This window comes from Lissotriton helveticus, chromosome 11 (assembly GCF_964261635.1).
Source record: "Lissotriton helveticus chromosome 11, aLisHel1.1, whole genome shotgun sequence".
NCBI lineage: Eukaryota > Metazoa > Chordata > Amphibia > Caudata > Salamandridae > Lissotriton > Lissotriton helveticus.
The window spans coordinates 933840774-933866079 of NC_136072.1; the positions used below are offsets into that span (position 1 = coordinate 933840774).

General features: G+C 44.9%; 1 protein-coding gene across 1 annotated transcript in view; it reads right to left on the reverse strand.

Moving 5' to 3' along the window:
• LOC144792308 (2'-5'-oligoadenylate synthase 1-like) overlaps positions 1–25306 on the reverse strand; it is a 127832-nt gene that overhangs the window by 45712 nt on the left and 56814 nt on the right. The window contains exons 2-4 of the mRNA XM_078667257.1: positions 13961–14267; positions 11757–11932; positions 4382–4620 (exon numbers count right to left, since the gene is read on the reverse strand). Of these exons, the coding sequence (XP_078523383.1) occupies positions 4382–4620; positions 11757–11932; positions 13961–14267 (722 nt within the window). The remainder of the gene's footprint in view (positions 1–4381; positions 4621–11756; positions 11933–13960; positions 14268–25306) is intronic.

A 25306-nucleotide genomic window follows, 5' to 3' on the forward strand; every position in this document is an offset into this window, starting at 1 on the left:
ACATTCTCATAAACTCCATTTGTCATCTATTTCCAAGCTAGAAATGATTACAATTCTCATCTGAAAATTAGGTATAACAATTTAGTACAACTAATAAGTATAAACACTCGAGTAACTCTTCAGTTTCCATTACTATGCAATAAAAGAAGACAAGTTACACACTGGCGATTGATTCCGGGTCACCAAGGGCAGAAACAGCACAAGCTGCTAGACGGGTGTTTGAAGGCTAGAGGTATCGAGGAGCATTGTCCTTTTCGTTATGGAGTAAACTGCAAGTATTAAAACCCCTTTACTAAACTCCTTTTTTCCTCACTCCAAAACAGTGAAGCCTCCCCCTAACTGCTGTGGTTTCCGAGGAGACAAGTCTTACATAATGTAGAGGTACATTCCATAAAGTTTAGTTACGCATAAGCGCATGTGAAGACCCTGCTCTGTATTGAGTTTTGCTTAGTTTTAGACTCTTGTTAGAAGTGCCTACTTTTCGAATAGAATCTCTTTCTGAATAGGCTTTCCAGAGTGCGCATTTAAAGATACTATAGCGGCAGTATGCACATGTTCGATTTTCAGAATACATGTAGAACGAGTGCTTGGTACCGCCTAATAACGAGTGCATGTACTTTTAAATAATTGTAAGAGTCTATACTCGAACAGGTATTACATCGTTATACCAATGTCTAAGATAATCGTGATGACACAGTAAAATTGATTAGCGCCTTTGACGTCATGGTAATGTAACAATGGAATTGCGCCTTAAATTAAATAGCGCTTTTAATATCAGGGCACTGTAAAGAAATGATCTCATGACGCCTAAATACGATTTTGGGATTTATACATCACAATATTCCGCATAGAATTTTGAGAATGAGTAAGTTGACGATTAATATGAATGTGACTCTGAGTTTAGTATTGCACAACTCGCTTTTAATTATATGTTTTTTAATAATATGCTTCATAATTCTCAACTGTGTCTCTATGTCATTGTACATTGCTGAAGTGTCTTTTCCCACTTATTCGCTACAAATGTGGTTGCACTATCTCCCTTTTCTTTTATTACAGGTACAATGTGACCTACTACCACAAAACGAATCAGGTTACAAATTTACCTTTTCCTTTTTTTCACTTAATCACTTTATGGTCCTGAGGAAAGCCGACTGACCAACAGGCAGATAAGGCTGAAACATGTCGACCACTTTTAACCTCACAAGATTAGTGCGCTAGAATTCCTAAATAATTCCATAGCGACACGCCTTAACCTTCTACCCGAATCCAGAAATATTAAAGTTGAACCTCTGGCTGTCCGGGTATTTTAGAACACCTTTATAGCACTATTTCACTTATTCACCATCACTACTGTTTTAACCAATGGTACAACCTTTGGTACTTACCTTCTATTGTAGGTAGTCCAGACGAGATGGAGGAATCTATTTTCCATTGGATTGGAGGTGCTGCAGATCTGCACGCCCCATGGACTTTCCCTCCCCGCTCCCGCCCCAATAACACACACAGATGGTTTACCCCACAATTGCGGGCGGAAAAACTTGCAGTCCGTAAAAAAGAACGGATCTGGAGATCTAACTATTCTAAGCAGGATAGGGAGAACTACCGCGCTGCTCGCAAAGAGTATCAAAAATCCATCTCGTCACAGAAAACCACTTATTTCTCTGAGCTTATTGCAAATTCGCAAAACAAAAGCAAAGATATCTTTAAGATGGTGACTGAGTTGTGTGACAGCGATAGAACTGTTCCTCCTGTTGTCCCCACTCAAGATATGTGCGATTCTTTAAACACATTCTTTATCAATAAAATTCTGGATATAAAACAAGGCATTACCAACTCCCCGGTCCCTCCTTCATTGGAGGACGCTTTTTTCAATCCTCACACACTTGAAGTTTTTCCATCAATTGACAACAAATTGCTGTCCCAACTGCTTACCCGAGTTAAATCAGGCTCCCCTGAGGATGTTTGTCCTCCACATATATATAGAGAAATAGGACAAACCTTGCCTCAAACTATTCTATCTGTACTGAATTTCTCACTGGTGAGTGGCATGGTCCCCCCCCCGATTCAAACAGGCCCTCCTTATTCCTCTATTAAAAAAACCTGGGGCCGATCCTCAAGCCTTGGTCAATTATAGACCAATCTCTCTACTTCCATATTTGTCGAAGATATTGGAAGCGCACATCTCCACATCTTTTTCCAAATTTATAGAGGATAGTGACTATCTTGAAACTAACCAAGCAGGTTTCCGTCCCTGTCACTCGACGGAATCTGTCATTTTGGCCGTTGAAAACACATTAAGATCAAATGCGGATAAAGGCATCCACCAGGCACTGGTTCCCCTTGATTTGTCGGCCGCGTTCGACACGGTTGATTTTTCTATTCTAATTAGCCGTGTCGAGCAGGCCGGCCTCAGGGGCGCTGCCCTTGAGTGGATCACTTCCTTTATCTCGAACCGCACTCAAGCGGTTCGCTTAGGGCCTTTCACTGCTTCAAGAACCACCTCCACTTGTGGGGTCCCACAGGGATCCTCACTTTCCCCTTTGCTTTTCAATTTGTATCTGCGTCCCCTCCTTCACCTTCTAAAACAATTCAATGTCACAATCTTTAATTATGCTGACGATTTACAGCTAATTTTCCCTCTGAATACTCCTGATTCAGTCGTCCACTTTCATCAAACTATGCTTATGATACAACGCTGGATGAGCTTAAACCACCTCAAGCTCAACCCGGGTAAAACCGAGTTAATTCTTCCCGGGGACAGCAGTATCAGCTGGGGCCCTCATTATTGGCCTTTGAGCCTTGGTCCTGCCCCAGTCCCTGCTTCCTCAGTGAAGAGCTTGGGTGTTACACTTGCATCGGATCTTTCATTAAAAGCTCAAGTCGGGGCAGTTGTTTCTGCTAGTTTTTACCAGATTAGGAAAATAAAAAAGATTGCACAATTTCTGACATACTCAGCCCTTATCCAGGTCACCATCGCACTGGTACTCTCCAGGCTGGACTTTTCTAATAGTCTGTACCTGGGCCTTCCATCTGGCCTTTTAAAAAGACCCAACTAGTGCAGAACCAGGCAGCCAGACTTGTTCTTAAACAACCTAGGCGGTGCTCTATCAGGCCTGGCCTAGAACAATTACACTGGCTGCCTGTATCTCAAAGAATCATGTTTAAGTCCGGCTGTATCATATACAAGAGTCTACAAAACATAGGGCCTCAGTTCATCAATCAGTTGGTCTCCAAATACAAGCCCACTCGCAATCTTAGATCCATCAATAAAGACTTGCTGGTTGTTCCCTCTTACAGGAGAAGGCGTCAAGGCGGCAGCTGTTTCCATTACTTAGCTGCTGTCCTATGGAACTCCCTACCACTCTCCCTTAGGCTCAGCCCAGACTTTCTAACTTTTAGACGTTCTTATAAAACTTGGCTGTTCAGACAGGCTTATTTTCAGTAAGTTGTTGTGTTAGGTTCCTACTTCAACAGCGCCATGAAGCCCACGGGCGTACGTGCGCTTTACAAAAAAACCCTAACATAACATAACAACCTCCTGGCGGAGGGTGCAAACAAAAACTGACCCAAGGATTACGCACGTACACGTGTTACAAGAAGCGGGGACACATCATATACCGCTACACGACTCTGAAAAAACACGTGTATGAGGGTCTTTTATTTGGGAGACACCTACCGATCCACCTGCAGACCTTGGTTATGCAGGACCAGTGATCCTTTCCACATTGATTTATAATTATTGAAAGGAGATTGAAAGGATCTCTACTCTCTTTCCCTCCACCAATTGATGATACATAACTACAGACATAGACAGGGTCAAGGGAAATACCAACACAAAGGGAGACTGGTATAGAAATGAGGCACAGAGACAGTAAACAAAGAGCGAGAGAGAGGTTGGCTGTCATGACAGATGTGAGAAACAGAGAATGCTGTGAACATAGTAAACTGTATACAGAGAGGAAGGTGAAAGGTAGACACAATTACAGAAACAACCACATATGTAGAAAGAGGGAAATAGAGACTTGTCTCTAATGAGATAAACAAAGAAAGCACAAGGGACAAAGAGTGAAGGTAGAAAAGAGAGACGCTAAAAAATGGAGACAAAATAGATACACATACAGGTAGAAAGGCACAGATCTATATAGGGGACAGGGCAGCTCGAGAAACACATGAGGTTGGAAACCTATTTAGAGGAATATGAGTTGCTAAAAGTGGAAAAAGGGAGATAAATGCAGGGAGAAGTAAGGAGATTGAAGTAATAGGGAAGACAAGGAATGAAACAGACAGATGAAGAGTGACACATTACCCAGAGAGGCAGAGAAAGACGGGAGAAAGAGAATGTACAGATTGAGAGTGAAAACTGTGGGTGTGAGGGTCTGACCTGGGCTTCCTCAGTTGCTTCCTGACATAGTCCCCTACGACCGGGTTCTCAAAGTCGTAGTACGTCATCCAATGTACGCAGAGCTTCTGATACTGACAGAGCAGTTTCATGAGGGTGCAAAATCCCTGTTCCGTGCGGAAGTCCACAGCCCCGCTGCCCTGCTCCCAGGCGTAGATAGTTAACAGCTCCAGGGCATACTTGTGTGGCAGGGAATAGTCCTGGTATCTGCTTTTAACATACTGATAGAAGGAAAAATAAGAATCAGTACAGAGGTTCATCTGGTGTCCACAATACCCAAGGAGCTTCCCTAGAACAAGTGTGCACAAAACAGCCAAATACTTACCTCTAAGCTTCATTACTCCAGTATCCCTTAATTGACACAGTGCCTACTGCGCAGCCACAACCCTCAGATACTTGCACAACATTCAGAGCTTTTCTCTACTGCTCCACTTTAGGCCCTTCTAATTACTTTGGATGTTGCCATAAGAGGTCCAGCTCCACAACCACTTGAGTATATTTGGAATCAGAGTAATCCTGAGAGACAGAGGGAGGATTGCCAGTACTTGGACAAGGAAGGGTTATCAGAGTAACATAAATTACCGGCAACTAGTATCTCCATTAACTCCTCATAACCTTATGCATCCTAGTCTTTTTATTGTGGCTATACCATGGTGGCATGCCTTCTCTCTAAATCCTGAAAGAAAAGAACAACCACTTCAGATTAAATGCCCCAAAAGTCTATGAAACTCTTCTTCTCACTTCCAACCAGTATTAAGCAGCAATGTTGCAGAGTAGTCCAAAACGGGTGTCCCACTACCTTCCACCCGGGATGTACACATTCACAAGTAGATCTGCCAGGCATCAACCCTAGTAAAGAAGGGCCAGTTGATTCATGCAAGGCACATGGTTGACTTAATCCAACAAATAAGTGTCAAAGTATACGCCATATTGCCCTGATGACGCAGGCCACGCATGTCATGTGGAATAGGCTGTAGCCCTGGAAATATAGGCATGTACCTCAGTGATACCAATCTTTCTCATCTTCCTCCTCTCAACAGGAGGAGTCTAAAAAGAGGGAAGAAGGATCATCTGCTCCTGAAGAAAGAATGAGAGTGCCTGGGCATAAAGCATGAGTCCATCCTCACCATCAGCAGGTCAAAAAAGGCAGGTAAGTGGACCTGACCAATAATGATCCAGGGGGGAGAGTGAGGAACTTCTCTTCTGAAGATGACAGGGAGAGGTCCTTACTGACCCCCGTCCAAGATAAATTTCCGCACTTACACCTAGGCCTGAAAATTGTGGTTCAACAAATGCAATGTTGCAAAAGATGTCGGGTCAGTGGATTTAGGTGCTTGGGCCCTCAAGGCATCAGAAACTTGCATGAGGTCCGACACAATAAACAAAAAGTCAGTGTTTGATATGACAGGCAAGAAGAGAATGAGTGCAAGTGACCTAACTGTTTTTCTCTCCTATGCCTGGAATCAATGCCTTTCTAAAGCCATATCCTTCTGAAAAAGACACAACCGCTAAATCCATAGGTCTATACACTCTTGCTTCAGTTAAGTTCTGAAACTGACCATAATAGACTGCAAGTCCTAAGAGTGTGTTCTGTGTGAGCTTGGATAGTTGATCAAAAAATGCATTTGTCCAGAGTCCGACAAACTGTTTCTGTGTCTTTCACAGCCATCGGTACTGACAGAGTATGGAAGAGAGAATCGCCCAGGTGCCAGCGAATAAGAATTCCTTAGCTGCAAAGGAAAGCTAAAACTGGCAACAACACCTTGGTCAACATGCTTAAAGATGACATGAGGCCAAAGGAGAACACTGGAAATGCCAATGCAACCCCAGCCCACAGAACTTCAGAAACCTCTGATGGGACGGATTGACGTGACTGCACAGATATGCATCCCCAGGGTCTATGGCCATCAAAAACTTCCCTGGCAAGGCTAATACTTTGTAGAGTATCCATCTTGAAATTAACTGTTTTGAAGGCCAGGTGGAGAGCCTTTGAGCCACAATGGGTCAGCCCAAATCATTCTTGATCGGAGCAAAATAGAAGCTCACAAAAAAACTGGTTCTGTGGTCTGTGCTCTTTATTATGATTCTGTCCCTTTAGGACAGGAGCCTGAGGAGAGGTTGTAAAGAAGAGCAGGGAAGAGTTCGGAATGTTTTGCTGGGATGACATGGTGCTTTGACAAGGTGGCCTCATCTCAATATATAGTGGCTACAATGAGGAGTGATTTGAGGAGGTACTGTCTGTTGTGTGGTCCAAATTTGAGGCATATCTAATCTTGCCCAAAGAGGTATTTTGAGTTATGAATTTATTTTAAACAGTGCTTTTGCCAAATAACGTGATACTTTTGTTCACCATAAATGATTACAGATACTAATGACATAGTATGCTTCTCATGCCGCACACACTCACAATGAGTTGGCTCACCTTTGGATGAAGTGATAGATTATTGGGAGAGTAAAGTTCTAGATGGCAGTGGAACCTCTTCATAACTTCTGTTCAGGGGCCTACAGCCAGCTCAATCATGTGAAAGGTCCTCTGTGATGACTCTGGGATAGGCCAGTCTCTCTAAGTGACATCTCAAGCCTTTCTCTGGGCACAGTTTATTTTGTGTCACACCCAAAATATTTCTGTGTAAGAGATGCCAACCTGTGACTGCTCACAGAATCCAACTACAATCGCTCCAGACCGATCTCAGTTTCGCTCAATCTATCTACTTGTTCCTCCGCACTTCCCGCAAGAGCTCACTCGCCAACAAGACTTAAAAAAGAACACTTTTTGAACTAAGCACCTCATCCAGTAAGGCCCAAAGTACACATCTTCCTCACCCCTCTGCCAACAAGTGGCTATGTTAATTGCAGCTGTGTGGTGTGTATTAACCACCACAACTGATTTTGTCTCATGTACCAGAATTTGTAAGTATTTGTATTCTAAATGACAATAACGCAAAATAAATGTGTCAGCAAACACCCACAATGTTAGTGGGAGCTATTACAGTGAAATGTCCCCACTGTCCTGTCACAAAAATCTCAATGTGGTAAGCAGGTTGGCACCAAGCTCTGAAACTGTGGCTTCGCTGGCTAGACGGTTTGGTTGCCCATCATCCCCAAACTGAAAATAACTGCCCACCCCAACTGTTGAGTTAGTCTCTGTGCCTATGCTTGAAGGCCATACATTTCCTTTGCGATATGGTACATTCTAGTCAAGAATTAAAATTGTCAGGCAACGATGGAAGGTTACGTGGCTGTGAGGTCCCGCTAGGATTCAAACCTGATCATTTTGTTAATTCTTGGACACTGGATTTTTGAACTGTTGAAAAGAGAACCTATAGTTTTGCTCTGAGCTAGGGATGAGCTTTCACAAACTCAAAACAATCTAATTCCTAATAGGTAACCAGGTGTTCCTGAGGAGTCCCTATCTTACCCTGGGTAGCTTGCCACAGGCAGCAACATCTTCCTCAGAGAAAATTGCAAATGGTACAAGAGCAGCAACGTGAAAACAACATTACAGTTAGGAATAAAGCAAATTCTAATTCCAGCTTGAATTGAACAAAATGCAGTGATTACGGCAACACAGAAACAAATCTGATGTAGTAGTCAGGAGTTAATAAAACATGAAATGGGACAATTTGAAATACTTTGTTACTCAGAGCAACCTTCCAGTTTCGCGGATTCAGCGCAAGAGAGGAGGCACCCCATCCCCAGTGTATCTCCGGGTAGGGGGGAATTATTCCAGCACACAGCAAGTATTCTTCTGTCCCTTCTGTCTTCTCATATCCGAGTGAGATATCTGTCATGAGAGCACAGTCGCATGGTTCTTGCGGCTGAGAAAGGAGACGTTCCATACGAAAACCTAGACTCTTTGTTTCTTTTAGAGCCTTATAACTCAGCTCCTTTCCCCCCTAGGCACTTAACTTCAAAACAATATTCCAGAGTTCTGTGTGCTACAATAATCCAGAATGGTAGACCTAAGCCTTGCTGAGCTTCCTCTGGCTCTCTGTCTGAACTCCTCCTAAGCCAGCTGACTTCAACTACTAGAGGATAAAATAAAACTGCACCCCACTTGACCACATCCAATCCCACCCATGTAGGGAGTGGCTTCTCTGTCAGTACGACCCCCCCATCATTCAATGCAGGCAAGTATCATAAGACCACAATAACAGGTAGCCGTTATTGGAAATATTTTGGTCAGCGAAGCCTTCTCCCCTTCCAAGAGGGTGTCAATGGTACTGATTTCTGGCATTTTAAAAGTTGATGTGAATTTGTCTTTACGTCTGACATCCAACGCAAGGATGGAGTGCTACACAGCTTTTCTTGAACTCATGTTGCTGAGTTTGCACCAGATGTGAGTGAAAAAAAACTTTTTTTGTTTCCCACCTTTAGACTGTGTCATTTGGTTCCGCTTTTAAGGGGAGGCACAGACTACTTACGGCCTGATTTGCAGGAGAAAAACTGCCCTGAGGTCTAAATTGCCAGTTGTACAGAGTTCAAAATGCACATACTTTTAGGGGAAACACAGCTGACAGAGATATTTCCTAAAATTACATATGCATCTCTGCAGTAGATGCATTTCTTGATTTGTAGAAAACAAGCCTCAGCGTCTCCGCCACCAGTGGAGATGATACCAGTATTAACACACTGCTGGTGCCGCCCATGCTAACACTTTCTTTAGCAGTTAAAGAATCCTCAACATAGTTGCTTATATTATTTTTTGCCTCACTTACAGTATTAACATATTGACATTGGTGGAGAAGTGATTGCTTGTTGCCAAGAAAAAATGTACAACACTAATGTGCATTCGTGATGTTACAGCCAATGAACATGTTACATAAGAAACCATTCAGAGCCCATTCTCAAATCATGAATCACAGAAAGGAGTGTTTTAGTTCGGATATTTCCTTGTATCTCATGTTGAGGTTTCATTTGTATTTTAGCTCTAGAATTCGGAGTTTCAAACATCTCATGAGAGTTGGAAATGCATAGATTGTAACGCGTTTTATCATATGTCATATTAGTAATAATGACTTTGAATTTGAACAATGATAACTAAATAAATTAGCTCTTGTTTTAGACATTGGTGCATCTGCAGAGCAGGATGAGCCCAGTAGTAAGAACAGGCAGAGTGAAGCTATCCAGTGCATCTGTTTCTCACTTCTGTCCCTTTCTCCTTTCCCATGGTCTACTGTTGACCTGTTTAGTTTTTTTTGCATGGTTTCCGGGAATTCAGGGAGCAAGCTTTCGACAGCGTGCCCCGTGAACGTCTTTGGGAAAAACTGGCCAGCTGGGGCATCCCCACAAATCTGTTAAAGACCATCAGAGAAATATATTAGCGTACATGGAGCCGGGTAAAGGTAGGAGATGGCCGGTGGGTGACAAAGAAAATAAACACCCAAAATGGTCTGAAACAGGGGTGCGTGCTAGCTCCTACTCTTTTTAACCTGTATATATCTGATCTTGAAGATGCCCTTGTGGAAATCAATAGTCATCCACCATCGATAGTTAATGAGGAAATTAGGTGCCTTCAGTACGCCGATGATTTAGTACTCCTAAGTCAAACGCAAATCGGATTACAAAGAGTAATGAATGCCGTAGCCAAATATTTAACAGCACAAGGGCTAGAACTTAATTTATCAAAAACAGAGGTCGTACGGCTAGTAGATGCCAAAAACAAAAACAAGAAATATATATGGCATATAGAGGGAAAGAAAGTCGAAATAGTTGCTTCCTACAAATATCTGGGATTTATGGTAGAACGAAAATTAACCCACAAATCACAACTCATTTCAATGAAGTCAAAATCTGATACATGGCTTCAATGTATTAAAAAGAAAAATTAAGCTGTCCATCATATGGCAACTTACTAACAGTTATGCAGGCACAGTTAATGCCAACAATAACCTATGGCACCGACATAATGAAAGGATGTGAAATCACGGCCTTGAACAAAATACAAACAAAAGTATATAAAAAAGTCTTCCATATCCACAAAGCGCATCACCTGCACAGGTACGGCTAGAGTTTGGCTTATTGAACCAGGAATTTCGCAGCAAAGGAGCTTTCATAAAACTGTGCTGGAGGTTGCGTGCTTCCGCAAGCGGAACCATAGATCACCTATGCTGGAAAGAAATAGAAAGACAAAAAGGAAAGAAAACGCAAGGATCCTGGGGTAGTTACTTAAACCAGGTGATAAAGGACCTCTCTGCCCTAGATATTTGGAATCTTAGCTTAGGAAAAAAGGCATTCAACAAACTAATTACCATCACAATAAAATGTTTGTCTCACTCAAAGGATGAGAACACCCTACTGCAAAGACGGCATGCCTGGACGGTTATTAATTCATATGGGAAAAGGAAGCCTCAGGAATATTTATCAGCCTATTTCTCACTTACTCTAAAACATCAATTTATGAGGTTGCGTCTGGGCATGTGGGAAACAAAAGACTTAATCCCAGCATGGAAGGATAAAAGGGAAAATCGAGACTGCAGGCTATACGGATATAAAGACAAATCTATTCAACACATTTTTTGTGTATGCCCTATGTTACTAAATGAACGGAAGGTACTTTTAAAATCAGTACTGAATAGTTTGAATATACGCTCATGTAGAGAAGCTGTAACCACCTGGCTCGGTGGGACCTCTATCCCATTAGTGTGTAGAGGGGTGAAACTTTTAAATGTGTATTTAAAGGAAATCGGTTGAAAATATATAGAGAGCGAAAAAGATTCTCTATAAAAAACTAACGGCCAACCAGAAAATTAAGACGAGTCAAAGTGCTATTTTTTATATAATGATGTTAGAAAGACATGATTTTTCTTTTTAAACTTTTGTTTAAAGAAATGAAATTTTAAATATTGGACGCATAAATGTAATTTATAGATTATTTTTGTAAGAATCAGCAAACGATTCTATGTGTTTATATGTAGTAGTATTATTTAAAAACTGTTATTTGGTGTAATGGTTTTTGTTTTTTAAAGACCGATCACACAAAATTAAAATCTTTGAAATCTTTGCAATTCAGGGAGTTGAGGAGATTAACATTGCTTCAGTTGGATCTGGATTGCCAGGTAAGTACAAACTAGACAACCAGAGACCCCACTGCCCATGTTGGTGTCTGCTGCTCTTCCATGTCAAACAGGAGAAGAACAGAGGAAGAGTGACTTAGGAAAAAGGAACATGGAGGGAGCAGGGGAGTCAAACAGCAAGGTTAAACATGGTGTACAGGTCACCAGTGTAGTGTGTGTAGCAGTAACTTTGCCACTGTGTATTTTCCTAGAAGCATATTTTCCAGAGAGCTCCCTCAACAACCTGATTATACACATCACCGTTCCTATAGTTCCCATTTTGTATAGATTCATTAGCTTACCATCTTGTACCAGTGCTTCACCAGGCGAATCAGGCTCTTGAGCTTTGCTGGGCGAAATTTCACAAAGTCTCTTTGCAGTTCTGTGAAGCAAGGAGTGAAGTCGCCAGGGCCACCACAAGCCTCAATTAAGGAGATGTAGATCATCGGGTCTGGTTTTACACCAGCAGTAACTTGGTCTGAACACAGGATGGAAATGAGCCGTTATTCATCAATATTTTTTTTAAGATGTAAATGGGCGAGACATTTGGCCATTGTAAACCTAGGGAATCTTTGCCTGCCTCATTTTACTACATGCAGAGACAAAATTGGTTAGTACTAAATAACAAAGTACACATGATCAAAAATCGGTTATTTACCATACCACCAACTCTGACTTGATTACAATTACTTATAGTGGGAGAAGGGCTTCTCTCTCCTTCCGTTTGGGGTAGACTTGCACAGCAAGCTGTTTACCGAATAGACTATATACAATTGTCAGATATAGGAGTTGATGTAACATTGTGATCCATCAATATGAGGAAAGGTTGTGTTGTCCTCCTCAAACCCCCTCTCATAAGTTCCAAAATGGTGTGCAGACTCTCCTACCTCCCCTGTGTCTCCTGGATCTTTAGCTAATATGCCCAAGGGAACTATTAGGGCATCCTCCAGTTGGCTAACAGTAGACCACATCTCCATCAAATAGTCAATAACTTTAGGGCAGGTCGATAGAATATGCATCATATCGAACCCCCTATCCAACACCTCCAACAGTTGGGGTGCAGTAAGAGACCAGCTCTGTGTAGTTTGGCCAGTCAGTACCAGTTATGCAACAATTTAAAATATGCACATTTCAGTCGAGCCTCCCACAGAAGTGAGTTGTGAGAGTCAAGCAATGAGGTTCAGTTTTCAGGGGAAAAGGTGTGCCCTATATTCTACTGCCAGTAAAGGCGGGATGATTCCAAAGTGGCCTGGAAGAAGGTGAGATATAGCAACAGACTATTACTATGTTCAATATTATTGGGTTGGCCAGTACTCGTGCCTCGGGTTTTGCTGCACAGAGGGCATAGATGGATACCCCCCAGTGTGTTGTAGCACTCTCAATCTGATGGCTGTTCATGGTATCTTGCATTGCCTCCACCCAGTTTGTTAGATGTCATTAGCAGTTTGCTAGGTAATAGGTGCCCATGTGTGGCTGATGGAGATCCCACACCCATGTGTGCATATCTAGGGGCCGATTAGGATCGCGGTGAATCCGCATCCTCCGGGCCGGCGGAAGCCACCGCCGGCCCGGAGGATGCGATTTCACCGCTGCGGAGGCTCCAAAGACCCACCGCCAGATTAGGATGGCTGGTGAGTCAGGAAGACCGTCTGCCGCTTTTCCGCCGCCGTCGCATTCCGACAGCAGCGGAAAAGCTCTGATATGGTGGCGGTGTCTATCAGACACCACCAGCCATATTAGGATGGGGCAGAAGACATGCTTTTCCGCGGCGGCTTTTACGCTGTGGAAAAGCATGTAGTCTTTCGTTTTTGGGGGCTCGTTGCGAGCCCCCAGGGTGTTGGGGGTGGGGGGTGCACATGGGGGGTACCTATGGTACCCCCCTGCATATGCATGCAGAAAGCGGCAGGCACCGCGCAGTGCCTGCCGCTTTGTGCATGCATATGCAAAGCATGCACTTTTAACCTTGCGCGGGTGCTGCTTCAAGCAGCAACTGCCGCAATGTTAAATATAGGGTATGTGACCGCCAAGGTGGCGGTCACATCCTAATCTGCATGGAGGGAACGCCGCAGCCCCTGCGGACGTTCCCTCCACCTCGGGGGTGGCGGACGTACGCAGGTCCGTCCGCCATCCTAATAGGCCCCATAGTTTGGGCATGCGGGGCAAGGGTTTGCTTTTGCCCCACGTAAAGCCCTTGATTTCTAGATTAATAGTGCACAGTAGTGAGTGTGGAATAAAGCTCAGTAACATTCCCAATATGTAGTGAAGCTGTATCATTCCTGGCACAACTGGCGTGGTAGCTCTTAGAGCAGATGCATTCACTGGCATGCAAGCTTTGTAACTGCATGGCCACTGACTTAAATACTGATTTGTCCATTAAACCCTCAGTCTTTTCATTTTACTGAGGTCCATAATGAGAGTACCATTGAGTTGAGTAATACTCTTCTGTTATCTGCAGCACCAAGTGAACAAGTGCCTTACACAATAGATAATCATGTTATTACTTTACCTAAAATGTCAAAAGCAGGAAGTACATCCACATCGATTGCCTCATTCCCCTTCTGGGAACGTATGCGGAAGGACAGGGAGCGTGGCTGGCGCAGTTTTCCTTTAGGATCCAGATTGACTCTTGGTTCATCAATGTCAAGCTCGTAGGCGATGCTCTTCCGGCATTTGTTTAACATCTCACGGATTTCCTCAATGACATGGCCTCGCTCCTTATTCTGGTCCTGTAAAGACTGGAAGCAGCTGAGGAAGACCACCAAGTCTGCATCAGAACCATTCTTCAATGTTGTGCCTTTACCAGAGGATCCACCCTACAAATCCAGAAGGAACAGGGTTGTTATTGTAGGTGCACCGTGCCCTGGACCCTAGTTGCGGCCAGCACAGATCAGGTGTGGCGAGATGGGGTGGGGGGAGAGGGGGAAGTAAGGGGATTATAAATGAAAGAAACAAAACTTACCTTACCATCACGTCTCTCCATCATCTATCATCTGGAATGGAACAGGAAGCAGGCAGCCAGGCTCCCTTGACCAATCACAAAGCTGCAATGCAGCATTGTGATTGGTTAGCACCCAGGCTCGCCTGGTCAATCACAACACTGCAGTGCAGTGGTGTGATTAGTCTGAGCGCCGTGGTTCATCGCTCAGCCAGGGACTGTGGGCCTGGACATGTTCTCCACGCTGGCTTATTGCAGCCTCCATTGAAAACATGTGAAGTGCGCATGACTGTTTCTTAGGCCGGACAAAAAGTCAATACGCACTTAGGAGGGTGCTACCACTCCTTCCTTGCCCTGCTCTGTGATCAGAGCAGCCCCACCCAGTCCCATCATGCAAAGCTGCTGCAGCAGGACAAAATAAAATTATTATAACATTATGTTATTATCATTTTATTTTTCCTTTCTTTCACTGCTTCAAAGAAGTGGGGCGATGCTCCTCCACCTTAGCGGAGCAGCCGCTACTTCTGGTCTTGCCAGCTAAGAATAGGACAACATATATCTGCGCAGGAAAGTAACAAAGGTAGATGCATTGAGACCCACTTTACTACACCACCTTCCCGGAGCAGTTGGTAAGGTCTGTGGCCCCAATTCACAAAGACTGGTGTATGCTTTAGTGTGACTTACCCTTGTAGTACCACTGGATTACTCATTAATTTCAGGTGTAACTAGGAGTACGCCTGGCTTTCTCCTGGCTTACTTCTAGAATTCAAGAGTACTACAAAAGTAAATTGCAGCCCATCAGGCACATTATTTTCGCAACATTGTGACCGCTTAATAAGAAGGCAGCTAAAAGATTTTGTTTGATATTTTAATTAAAAAATGTAACCATACTTTAACCGTGATAGTTGGCCTTCACGCATATTTAGTTTCTAGACCACATTGGCGGCTCGACCACACAGAACCTCAACCTAGGCAGCACATTTCCGTCAATCACCAATATGGGGAATGCAGAAACGTTACTGGGATAGTGCATTCCACTCAGTTATAGATCACTTTCTGGGTTGGGTCTGGTGGCTCAGTGGACCAATGCATCTACTGCAGGGGCCTGTGTTCGACCTCATGGTCACAGGTTCAAATCCCGGCGGGTCCACTCAGCCTTACATCCATCTAAGGTCGATAAAATGAGAACCATTGAGTTGGGTAACAACAACCATCTATTATTCAGCACCAAGATACCTGTAGTGGTGAACGTGTGCTTTCCAAATACACATGTTATGTGTTACTTTCTGGCACCACGCCGAGACCAAATTATGGCTGTGCAGATACTTTATTTCATTTTTTTAAATTGTATTGGGGGTATTTACATAGAACAAGGCATGCGTTCCAATGTGTGTGGGTTTCAGAAGCAAGGGTGGTTATTTTAATAAGCTCTTGGATCAAAACATGGGTTAAGATGAACCCAATAACAAGCATTGGCCCAGCCAGGTCGGATCAAGGTGGGGTCTAATGCCTTATTGTATGTGGAGTGAGATTGTATGTGTTGGTGTCTTTACGCCTAGTATGGGGAGTGTGGATTTACTCTGACAACTGTCGACCGGGGGGAGGAGTTCATATTGTTTGTTTCATAGATATAAAACTAATTAAAAGATTCTAAACAAAAAGGCATTGGCGCAGCCAGTAAGTAGGTATGGTATTGACTGAAAGCCTTTTGGGTTTGTCATGATTGTATGATTGTCTTGTTTTGCTCTGTTTTTTTGCAAAACGTTATTTTTTTTTAAAATGGCTTTAAACAAACATATTTCTTTGGTTTCAAAAAGCACACACTGCCTTTGCAGTCCCTTGCACTGAAGGAACTACTTTGTATGCTTATGTGTTTCTTGTGAAAGAGAGGAAAGCCTTTGCTCACAGTGAAGTTAGACAAAAGCTGGAGTGAGTTCACCCATTCCTCCATGCTGTATTCTGCAGTGGGCAGAAGAAAAAGGTGAATTACACAACACAAGCCTAGTGGATGAAAAAGTCTGGCTGAAAGCCCCTTTAAGTATGTACATGATACACATATATAATTTTAGTAAAATCATATGGTCTTGACTGATGCCATACCTAAACAAGCATTAGCATAGCCAATAGGTTTTGTCTTTGGTGGGACCTTATGTATTTAACCGGAACTTTTGGCTATTTTGTAGAGCATTGCGGCTGTTATGTATTATGATTAGATTGCTAACAGGGTTTCCTAACAGGTTAGTGGATTATTGGGCAAGCTCCTACTTTTTTTTTGGAACCCTGCATTCCATACTAATACTTACATAACTGTGCCCTTATAATGCCCTCGGATTTCCGTACAGACTAAGGTCTTCCAAAATGCTGCTGTTTGTAGTAGTTTTCTTACTGAAAAGACACATGACTTTGCACTCTAGTGATGAGCCTCCTGGGGCAGAACATTTGCCTTTTCCTATGAAACGTGCTCATGGTGTACACCTACGACATGTGTCATATTATGTAACATGCATCTGAGGCACATATCGCGTCATCAATGCTCAAAAACATGACGTTAATTTCTGCATTTTAGGTCAGCCTCTTTCTCTTCATCTTCGTTGTTTTTTTTTGATGGCATGGTTACACAACGTCGGAGCGAAATGTTATGTATACAGAGCAATGCAGTATCCGTGTTTTCTCTGCCATCCCACTATTGTTGTTCAGGCAACATAACCTTACTTTCCAGAGACCTAAGACGCATACTGTGTTGTTTTGTGTCTTAATTTGTGTACCTTCAGAATTTGACATGGTTAATATAATGTGAGAAATTTGTACTGGCAATGACGGACCAGCGATGTTTATATGAAGGGTTTGCAACATATTCGTACATTTTTAAATGTAATTTTATGTGCTACTGCCACATTTGACATTTTTCTAATTTTCAGTACTTTTCATATATGTTCTCTGCCCTAAATCAACACACACTTTCCTTAACAAGCAGCACAGTGTGTTTTTTTATATCTGCTTTACCGAGAAAGCACGTGTCCTGACGGCTCGTGAAACAGCACCATAAACAATAGCTCGCGCGGTAGCAGGGGGGAGGGTTTCACTCACGGGAGCGATAATTGCGCCCAGATGGGCCGCGTGCTCCCGCGAGTGAATATCCTGACGTGCACGCGTTGCCATTGAAGGCAATGGAAACGCGTGCACGTGCTAGGCTGAAAAGCCTAAGCGTTCGGAAAAGGTATTTTTCCTTTGCAGCGCATGTGCGCTGCGAAGGCAAGACCTAAAAAATCAGTTATCCACTTAGCCTAGTGCACCAGACAATGCCCAAAAGTTGAAACCATTTACACTTGAGTCTATTGTATGTACACAATGCAAAGAGCTTTGAGTTCTGTGCAAACCTCTGCAATTTGTATTAGTTAGAGTCAACATTGGTGGCTGGCGGAGGCGGGCCAGGGTCCGTCTCCGATGATGAAGGCAAAGATCTAGGCTTTATATTTGACGGAGAATTAAAGCTTGGAAAGCAAATTAACCAAGTAACCTCTGCTTGTTTATTCACCCTGAAAGTTCTATGCAAAATCTGGCCGTTTATCCCTTTCACGTTAAGGAAAACGGTAATTGGAACCTTGGTACTCTCTCGTATTGACTACGGGAATGCATTATACTTAGGTATAGACAAATGTCAAATTGCAAAATTACAAACTATACAGAATGCAGCGGCCTATGTGTTGCTCACTCTTCCTAAATACCATCCCACGTCTGCCAGCATCAGGCTGCTCCATTGGCTTACCATCCCTGAAAGAGTAAAATTCAAAGCTCTCTGCCTAGTGCACAAGGCGTTATACGGAGGTGGTGCTATTGACATCCAAAAACTATTCTCCTGGTACAATCCTCTGCGTAGCTTGAGATCCGCCAATACAGGGTGGGTACACGTGCCTAGAATAAACTAGATGGGGGGGTAAGAGCTTCTCTCATCTAGCTGCAAAGGTGTGGAATGCCCTCCCCACACAGATGAGACTGCAAGCCAACAGGAACATCTTTAAAAACAGGATAAGACCTGGCTCTTTCCTAAACGCTCTTGGATAATAAAACAGCTGGAGTAGTATGATGCTATCTTAGCACCAAGATGCCTTGGCAATCGAGTGCTTTACAAATACATCAGTCAGTCAGTTACGCCCTCTAAGTAAACATTTAAGTAATATTTTGCACAATTCTCAAAAATAATGTAAAGCAATCTGGAGGGGCAAATACTCCCATAATCAGGTCTTGCAATTTACTAAGGCCCTGATTATGAAGTGAACCTGAGTTTTCTGATCGCTGGGCAAATTCGTGTTTGCACAAGGATCAACACTTCGAGGTGTGCTGGTTTACTGCATCCAGTAATTACTGGGTGTGCTAAAGTGTCATCTTCTGTTAAGTTTCAAAGCTGCCGAAATGTAACTATAGAAAAAGATGGTATATGTAATGGTGTGTAAATTCTGGTGCCTTAAACACCAAAAATTCATGATAATACCCCAACACACACAATAGGTGCAGTGCATTGCAACCAATGACTTTAAATCCCTAGAGAGCTGTATTTCATCAGGTCTTATAAATAGCACCGTCCCTCCAAGGCACCCGTAATGATGGCCTAGTTCTGCAAGTTTGTCTTGCAAACAAAGTTTGAACATGCCTCACTATGTAGACATATGTATGTTGTATTTGTGTAATGTGAACCTGGTCAAAAGGCAGCAGAGTGTTGTAAAGGGTCAAAGGCAAGCATACAGTCAAAAAGTGATAGGAAAGGTAGTTTGGTTCTAGGAGCAAAAGTGAATAGATACATCTTTTTGATGTAGTCTTCTTTAAAGAGCTGTGTGTTCAACTTTTTCCTAAATTGTTAGCAGCATTGGAGGCAAGATCTTGATGGATACAAGGATGCTGTTCCAGGTCCTGGGTGCATAACTGGAAAGGCCACTTCTTAGCCTCCAATCGGATAGAATCCTAGCTGCAAGTGTGTTGTGAGCCACCAGAGATGGTGAGCTTGTCTGCAAGATAACCAGTGGTACTGGTTGTTATAGGTTTGTAAATGATGCATCAGATTTTGAGGATGTTGCCGGTTGCCAAGTGGAATTAATGGAGTTTCGTTAGGATTGGAGTTATGAGATCATATTTCTTCAGTCCCAGGATGAGATGTGCTGAGATGTGTAGGATGCCTGTATGGTGGGCCAATGTGGAGTATGGTAGACCATATAGCTGGGCATTACCACCATCGAGATAGCAGAGTACAAGGGCTTGAACAGTGGGGGCGCTAGAGAGCCGGCCTGCAAGATGGCCACAGTATGTGAGGATCCTGCAGTTTGGGGCCTTCATCCACCAATATCCTGCCCCAGATGCCCACATCGAGCTACTAAATAGAAAATAGTATAGTCTGATCAGCAAAAGCTAGACAGGTGCATTTCCCTGCTTTTTGGGAGAAAGGGTGAGGTGAATCCCGCCTCACTACAACTGCAGCGGCATGAGACCCTCAAGGGTGAGTTACCATGCTATACAAACTCCAGATTGATTGATTGAGCCCTGTTGGCCTTCTATGAACCTGTGTACCTGAATTGGCAGCTAAAACTGCATATATTCCTGAATGCTGACATGTGTGAGAAGCCCAGCGGATGATCCTGACATTGCACTGGAGAGACTGAGGAAAATTGCTTGCATATGTTTCGTCCTGTGATGGGGCTGCGGCTGTTGACGGCATGCAGGGGAGTCAAGGCGGCTTGCCTTCAATTGAGCCCGAGCCCTGTGAACTCCTGTGAACTGGACCTCCCGTGCCTCGGTGTGACGGGTGCCGGGGCCAGCTCTGCCTGACAGAGTGCCGCTGGCGCCACGACACGAAGGGGAGCATGGGGGGACAGCGCCCTAGTCCCACACGTCGGGCGAGCGTAGCCTGCAGCGCGCCCTCCTGAGCCGCCCCCCCGGCCATCAGCCAATGGGGAGGGCTCTCCAGTGGACGGTGGGGGGCGGGTCGAAGGGCATATGACCTGGCCAGCACCTAGGCTCGGCCTTTCTCTCCCGCGAATTATATGGCTGGGTTTCCCGGGAATGAGATGGAGCCACGGAGGTAATATGGTCTGAGATTGTACCTCGCAAGGCTTGGAGGGGAGCACGGTCGGTAGTTGCAATAGAGCAAGGCCGGAAGAGGGTCAACAGGTCCATGCAGAAATTCATGGAAAGGAGGGGCCTGGGGTTCATTAGGCATGCGCTGATACAGGAAAGGACTGAAGCATATTATGAAAGCGACGGAGTACATTTGTCTGGGCTGGGAATGGATGTCTTTCTCCTAGACTTACATGAAGCCCTGTCGGCGGCAGGGTGCCGGTAACTGGTAGGTGGGGGGGCTCTGTCATCGACCGGGCCTCCTCCAGAGCTGTGGCGGAGTACAGGGCGATCTGGAAGCAGATGGACAGTAGGGGTACCTCTGTGGCAGAAGGATACAGTCTAAATACCTCTGCCTGGCACAGTAGGGTGCCCGAGCCAAGAACCTGGAGCCGAGGGGGTTCCAGGAAAGCGTTGGCGCCCCGTTAGTCCTTCGGGCGGTCGGGGGGGCCTGAACCGACCGGGGGTGTGCCTCATCTCCCCGCCCTGACAGGGGGGGCGGGAGCCTAACAAAATAAAGTGATAATGTACTGCACCGTCTGAGCATCGCCTCGCCGTGCAAGATGGCTCCTTGGGCATGCGGGTCAGCGAGAGGCTGCCGCATTGGATCGCCTGTAAGATGACCCACCTACCAGTACCTGTGTTGTGCGAAATAAACCTGCATCACTGATTCCCACAAATATGTCTCATGGTTTCCTTGGAATGAAGTGTGTGTGCGCAGGGCGGAGCAAGCACTGATGGTGTGGGCACTATGCCGCTGGCGCCACGACACGAAGGGGAGCATGGGGGGACAGCGCCCTAGTCCCACATGTCGGGCGAGCGTAGCCTGCAGCGCGCCCTCCTGAGCCGCCCCCCCCCGGCCATCAGCCAATGGGGAGGGCTCTCCAGTGGACGGTGGGGGGCGGGTCGAAGGGCATATGACCTGGCCAGCACCTAGGCTCGGCCTTTCTCTCCCGCGCTGAGTCCGAGGCTGCTCTGCGCTGTAACCCACCCTGGACCCTGTCCCAGCTGCAGAGCGACTGGCACAGTTTTGAATACCTTAACGATCATGTTTTATGTTGCAGGCGGAGTCACAGGGCGATCTGGAAGCAGATGGACAGTAGGGGTACCTCTGCGGCAGAAGGATACAGTCTAAATACCTCTGCCTGGCACAGGAGGGTGCCCGAGCCAAGAACCTGGAGCCGAGGGGGTTCCAGGAAACAGCGTCGGCGCCCCGTTAGTCCTTCGGGCGGTCGGGGGGCCTGAACCGACCGGGGGTGTGCCTCATCTCCCCGCCCTGACAGGGGGGGCGGGAGCCTAACAAAATAAAGTGATAATGTACTGCACCGTCTGAGCATCGCCTCGCCGTGCAAGATGGCTCCTTGGGCATGCGGGTCAGCGAGAGGCTGCTGCATTGGATCGCCTGTAAGATGACCCACCTACCAGTACCTGTGTTGTGCGAAATAAACCTGCATCACTGTTTCCCACAAATATGTCTCATGGTTTCCTTGGTATGAAGTGTGTGTGCGCAGGGCGGAGCAAGCACTGATGGTGTGGGCACTATGAGACGCTATTGATGGGTGGGGGTGTTAACCCACTCCCCACTCCCTCCTGGAGATGTCTCCAGGAAGGATACAGCGTGGCGGGCCCCCCAGGTAGGAATCATAGTGTCCATATATCCTGATTTTACGATTGCAGTTCAAGAGGCCCATCACAAATGTATTCCCACTAAACAAGAAATGCGGCAAGCCAACATACCATATGCAATGCTCTATCCGGCACAACTCCGTATCTCACATATAGGTAAAGATCGCATCTTCATCACCCTGCAGCAGACAGGAAACTTCATGAGACGTCATGGAGTATGATACTCCCTGCAGGGTCACGTGACACCCGGGTCCAGACCCTCTTCCCCACTATCGGAGCAGGACTAAAACGCTGTTCATTGGTGTGATGAAACACTCTTGAGGGAATCATCGCCTGCAATGCCCACCTTCATGGATCTGAACTGCGGAAGGTCTAAAAATTGAAAACTAAGTGCCAAACTGTCTTTATATACCGTTGGCATTAGTATCTTGAACAATCTTGAAATGTCCAATCACGTACAGTGTTATTGATGTTATTACATTACTGGTTATCTCTGCATCTGGACCATGTGATGGCGTACCCTGGACACCCTCGTCCTGGTGAGGGAGTTCCACATGGCTCTCTTGTTGATCCCTCTGCAGGATACCCCTGATTTTGACTTTTGGTGACATATTTCTTAACCTCTACCTATCAGTCTTTTGCCTTCCTGGGACAACTCTCCTCTGTCCCAGCTGGATACACTACTCGTCTTTCAGTACCCGCTCATACCCAACTTTCTTTCTCATCTCATTATTACCTATTGCTCTATCCCCCTCTTTCACTTTTTTATTCTTCTTACTTTATTCTATAGAACGCCAGTGATTGTATATCATCATGAATGGTGGTCTTATACCACAATTTGCCAGGAATAATCCCTTTTTTGGAGATGGCAGACATCAAACTTAGGCCAGATGGCAACACCCGTCCCAGCATCAACTGCATCACATGGAACGTTGGAGGACTGGAGGATCCGCGCAAATGTAGACACATAATAGCATATCTAGAGAGGCGCAACATACACATCGCATTCTTACAAGAGACTCATTTCGCTGATACCACACACACCACATTTGCCACGTGTTGGGCATCGTCTGGCAATTTCCTACATATTCCTCATACTCACGGGATACAGCGATGCTAGTGCCCAAACACACCCCATATGTCACATAGGGCTCCAGTAACGACCCCCCCTCCCACCAAGGATGCTATACATTGATATGGGGCAGACTGGCATCTTTCTCACTCACTATCATTAACTGTTATGGCCCGAATACTGATGACTCCTCATTCTTTGATAGATTATGGGGCCAGATAGCAGATATTGGCTCCATATGCATTCTATGGGGAGGGGATTTCAATTTAGCAATCAATGCTGAAATGGAAAGAATGCATAGCTCCTCTACATCACATGGTGTGGCCACCCAACATGTCCGGGACGTTATGACGGAGGGTGAGCTGCTGGATGCTTGGTGCATGCTGGACCCACAGCTAAAAGAAGGGACTTACTATTCAGGAGTGCACACAAACTGGTCCAGATTGGATTATTGGCTTTTAACACGAGGGATGGGATCATGGATTCATAGAATTACGCATTTAGCACGCACTTACTCAGACCACTCCCCTGTTCTATTAGAGCTCAGCCCCATGTGGAATAGTCCGCCATTAGTAAAATGGCACCTCTGCCCAATGCTATTACTGGATGGTTCCTTTAAAGAGGTGCTAGGACAAGAAATTTGAGATTTTTATACTAGAAACAGAGATACAGTTCCCAAACTGAGTATTGTCTGGGAAGCCTTTAAAGCTACAACATGAGGGATATGCATGTCTAAAAGTGGTGGCATAATACGGGCCCTTAGAACTATGCTACAAAACTTAGAGGGAGACATTAAAAGTTTAGAGACACAGTTGGGCGTACCCAGAGACCCAAAAGTGACCAGAAAGATTAGAACAGCCCAATCTGAATTTCAAGAAACTGCTGAATATGAATGTTTGAACCTAGGAAAATATGATCGGGTGAGGACATATGGAGAGGGAGAGCGACTAGGATGTGCACTAGCATCCATGGTGCATAAACCCTGGTTTACTAACACTGTTCTTGAGATGAGGGATGGCTATGGCACCTTAGTACGAGACACTCCAGATATATTGAGAGTTTTTCCTCACTTTATTGGGCGCTATACAAGTCATCACGAATGCAGGGCGCGAATGTGGACACATATCTGGAGGATGTTACGTTTGAATGGTTGGGTGACACACAAAGGGAATTCCTAGCAGCAGATGTAGAAGTGGATGAGATCAGGGAAGTTATAATGCACTTATAATCGGGAAAAGCCCCTGCCTGAACCAGACAGCCTGCTCGCAGAGTTTTCTAAAACCTACATCGGCATCCTCACTCCGTTATTGAAGGTGATTTATTATGAAGCTAAACAAGATGGCGAGCTTCCACCATCTATGAGAGAAGCCATGATGATCAACTTACTTAAGCCTTACAAAATTGCTGATATCTACGACTCCTACCAGCCCCTGTCACTCATTAATTTCGACGCCAAAATACTAGTTAAGGTACTCGCGACCCACCTTAGCCTTCTAATGACATCTCTGGTCCGGCCAGACCAGTTGGGAATTCATACCTGGGTGGTCCATTTCACACAACTCGTGCACCCTTTTAACACTGCTGCAAGATATTGACCCAAATGTATCCGCTGTCTCAGTTTTCCTTGATGCCATTAAGACTTTTGGTTGACTTGAGTGGGATTATCTAATGGCAGTGCTTAGGCATATGGGATTCCCTCTAGCGCTTCTGATGTGGATTGCCCCCTTGTACTCTCGGCCATCAGCCAAGGTCCATATACATGGATCATGCTCAACACTGTTTCTTAACACTAGGGGCGCACTGTCGCCTTTGCTGTTTGCGCTGATGGCGGAACCGCTGGCTGCTAAGCTTCAACACCACCACCACCAATATGCACTCAGATATCCCACTAGTCATCTGTCATGATCACTCTATGCTGATGACATCATCCTATACCTCCATGATCCACGGGATAGTCGGAACCCTATGCTCCATGAATTTGTTCACTTTGGGGGTCTATCGGCAATCCAAATAAACTGGGCAAAGTCCAATATTTTTCCTTTAACTGACTCCACCCAGACGTTTCAGCCAGATTTCCGACTAAAGTGGTGTGACTCAACTTTTAGATATCTGGGCAT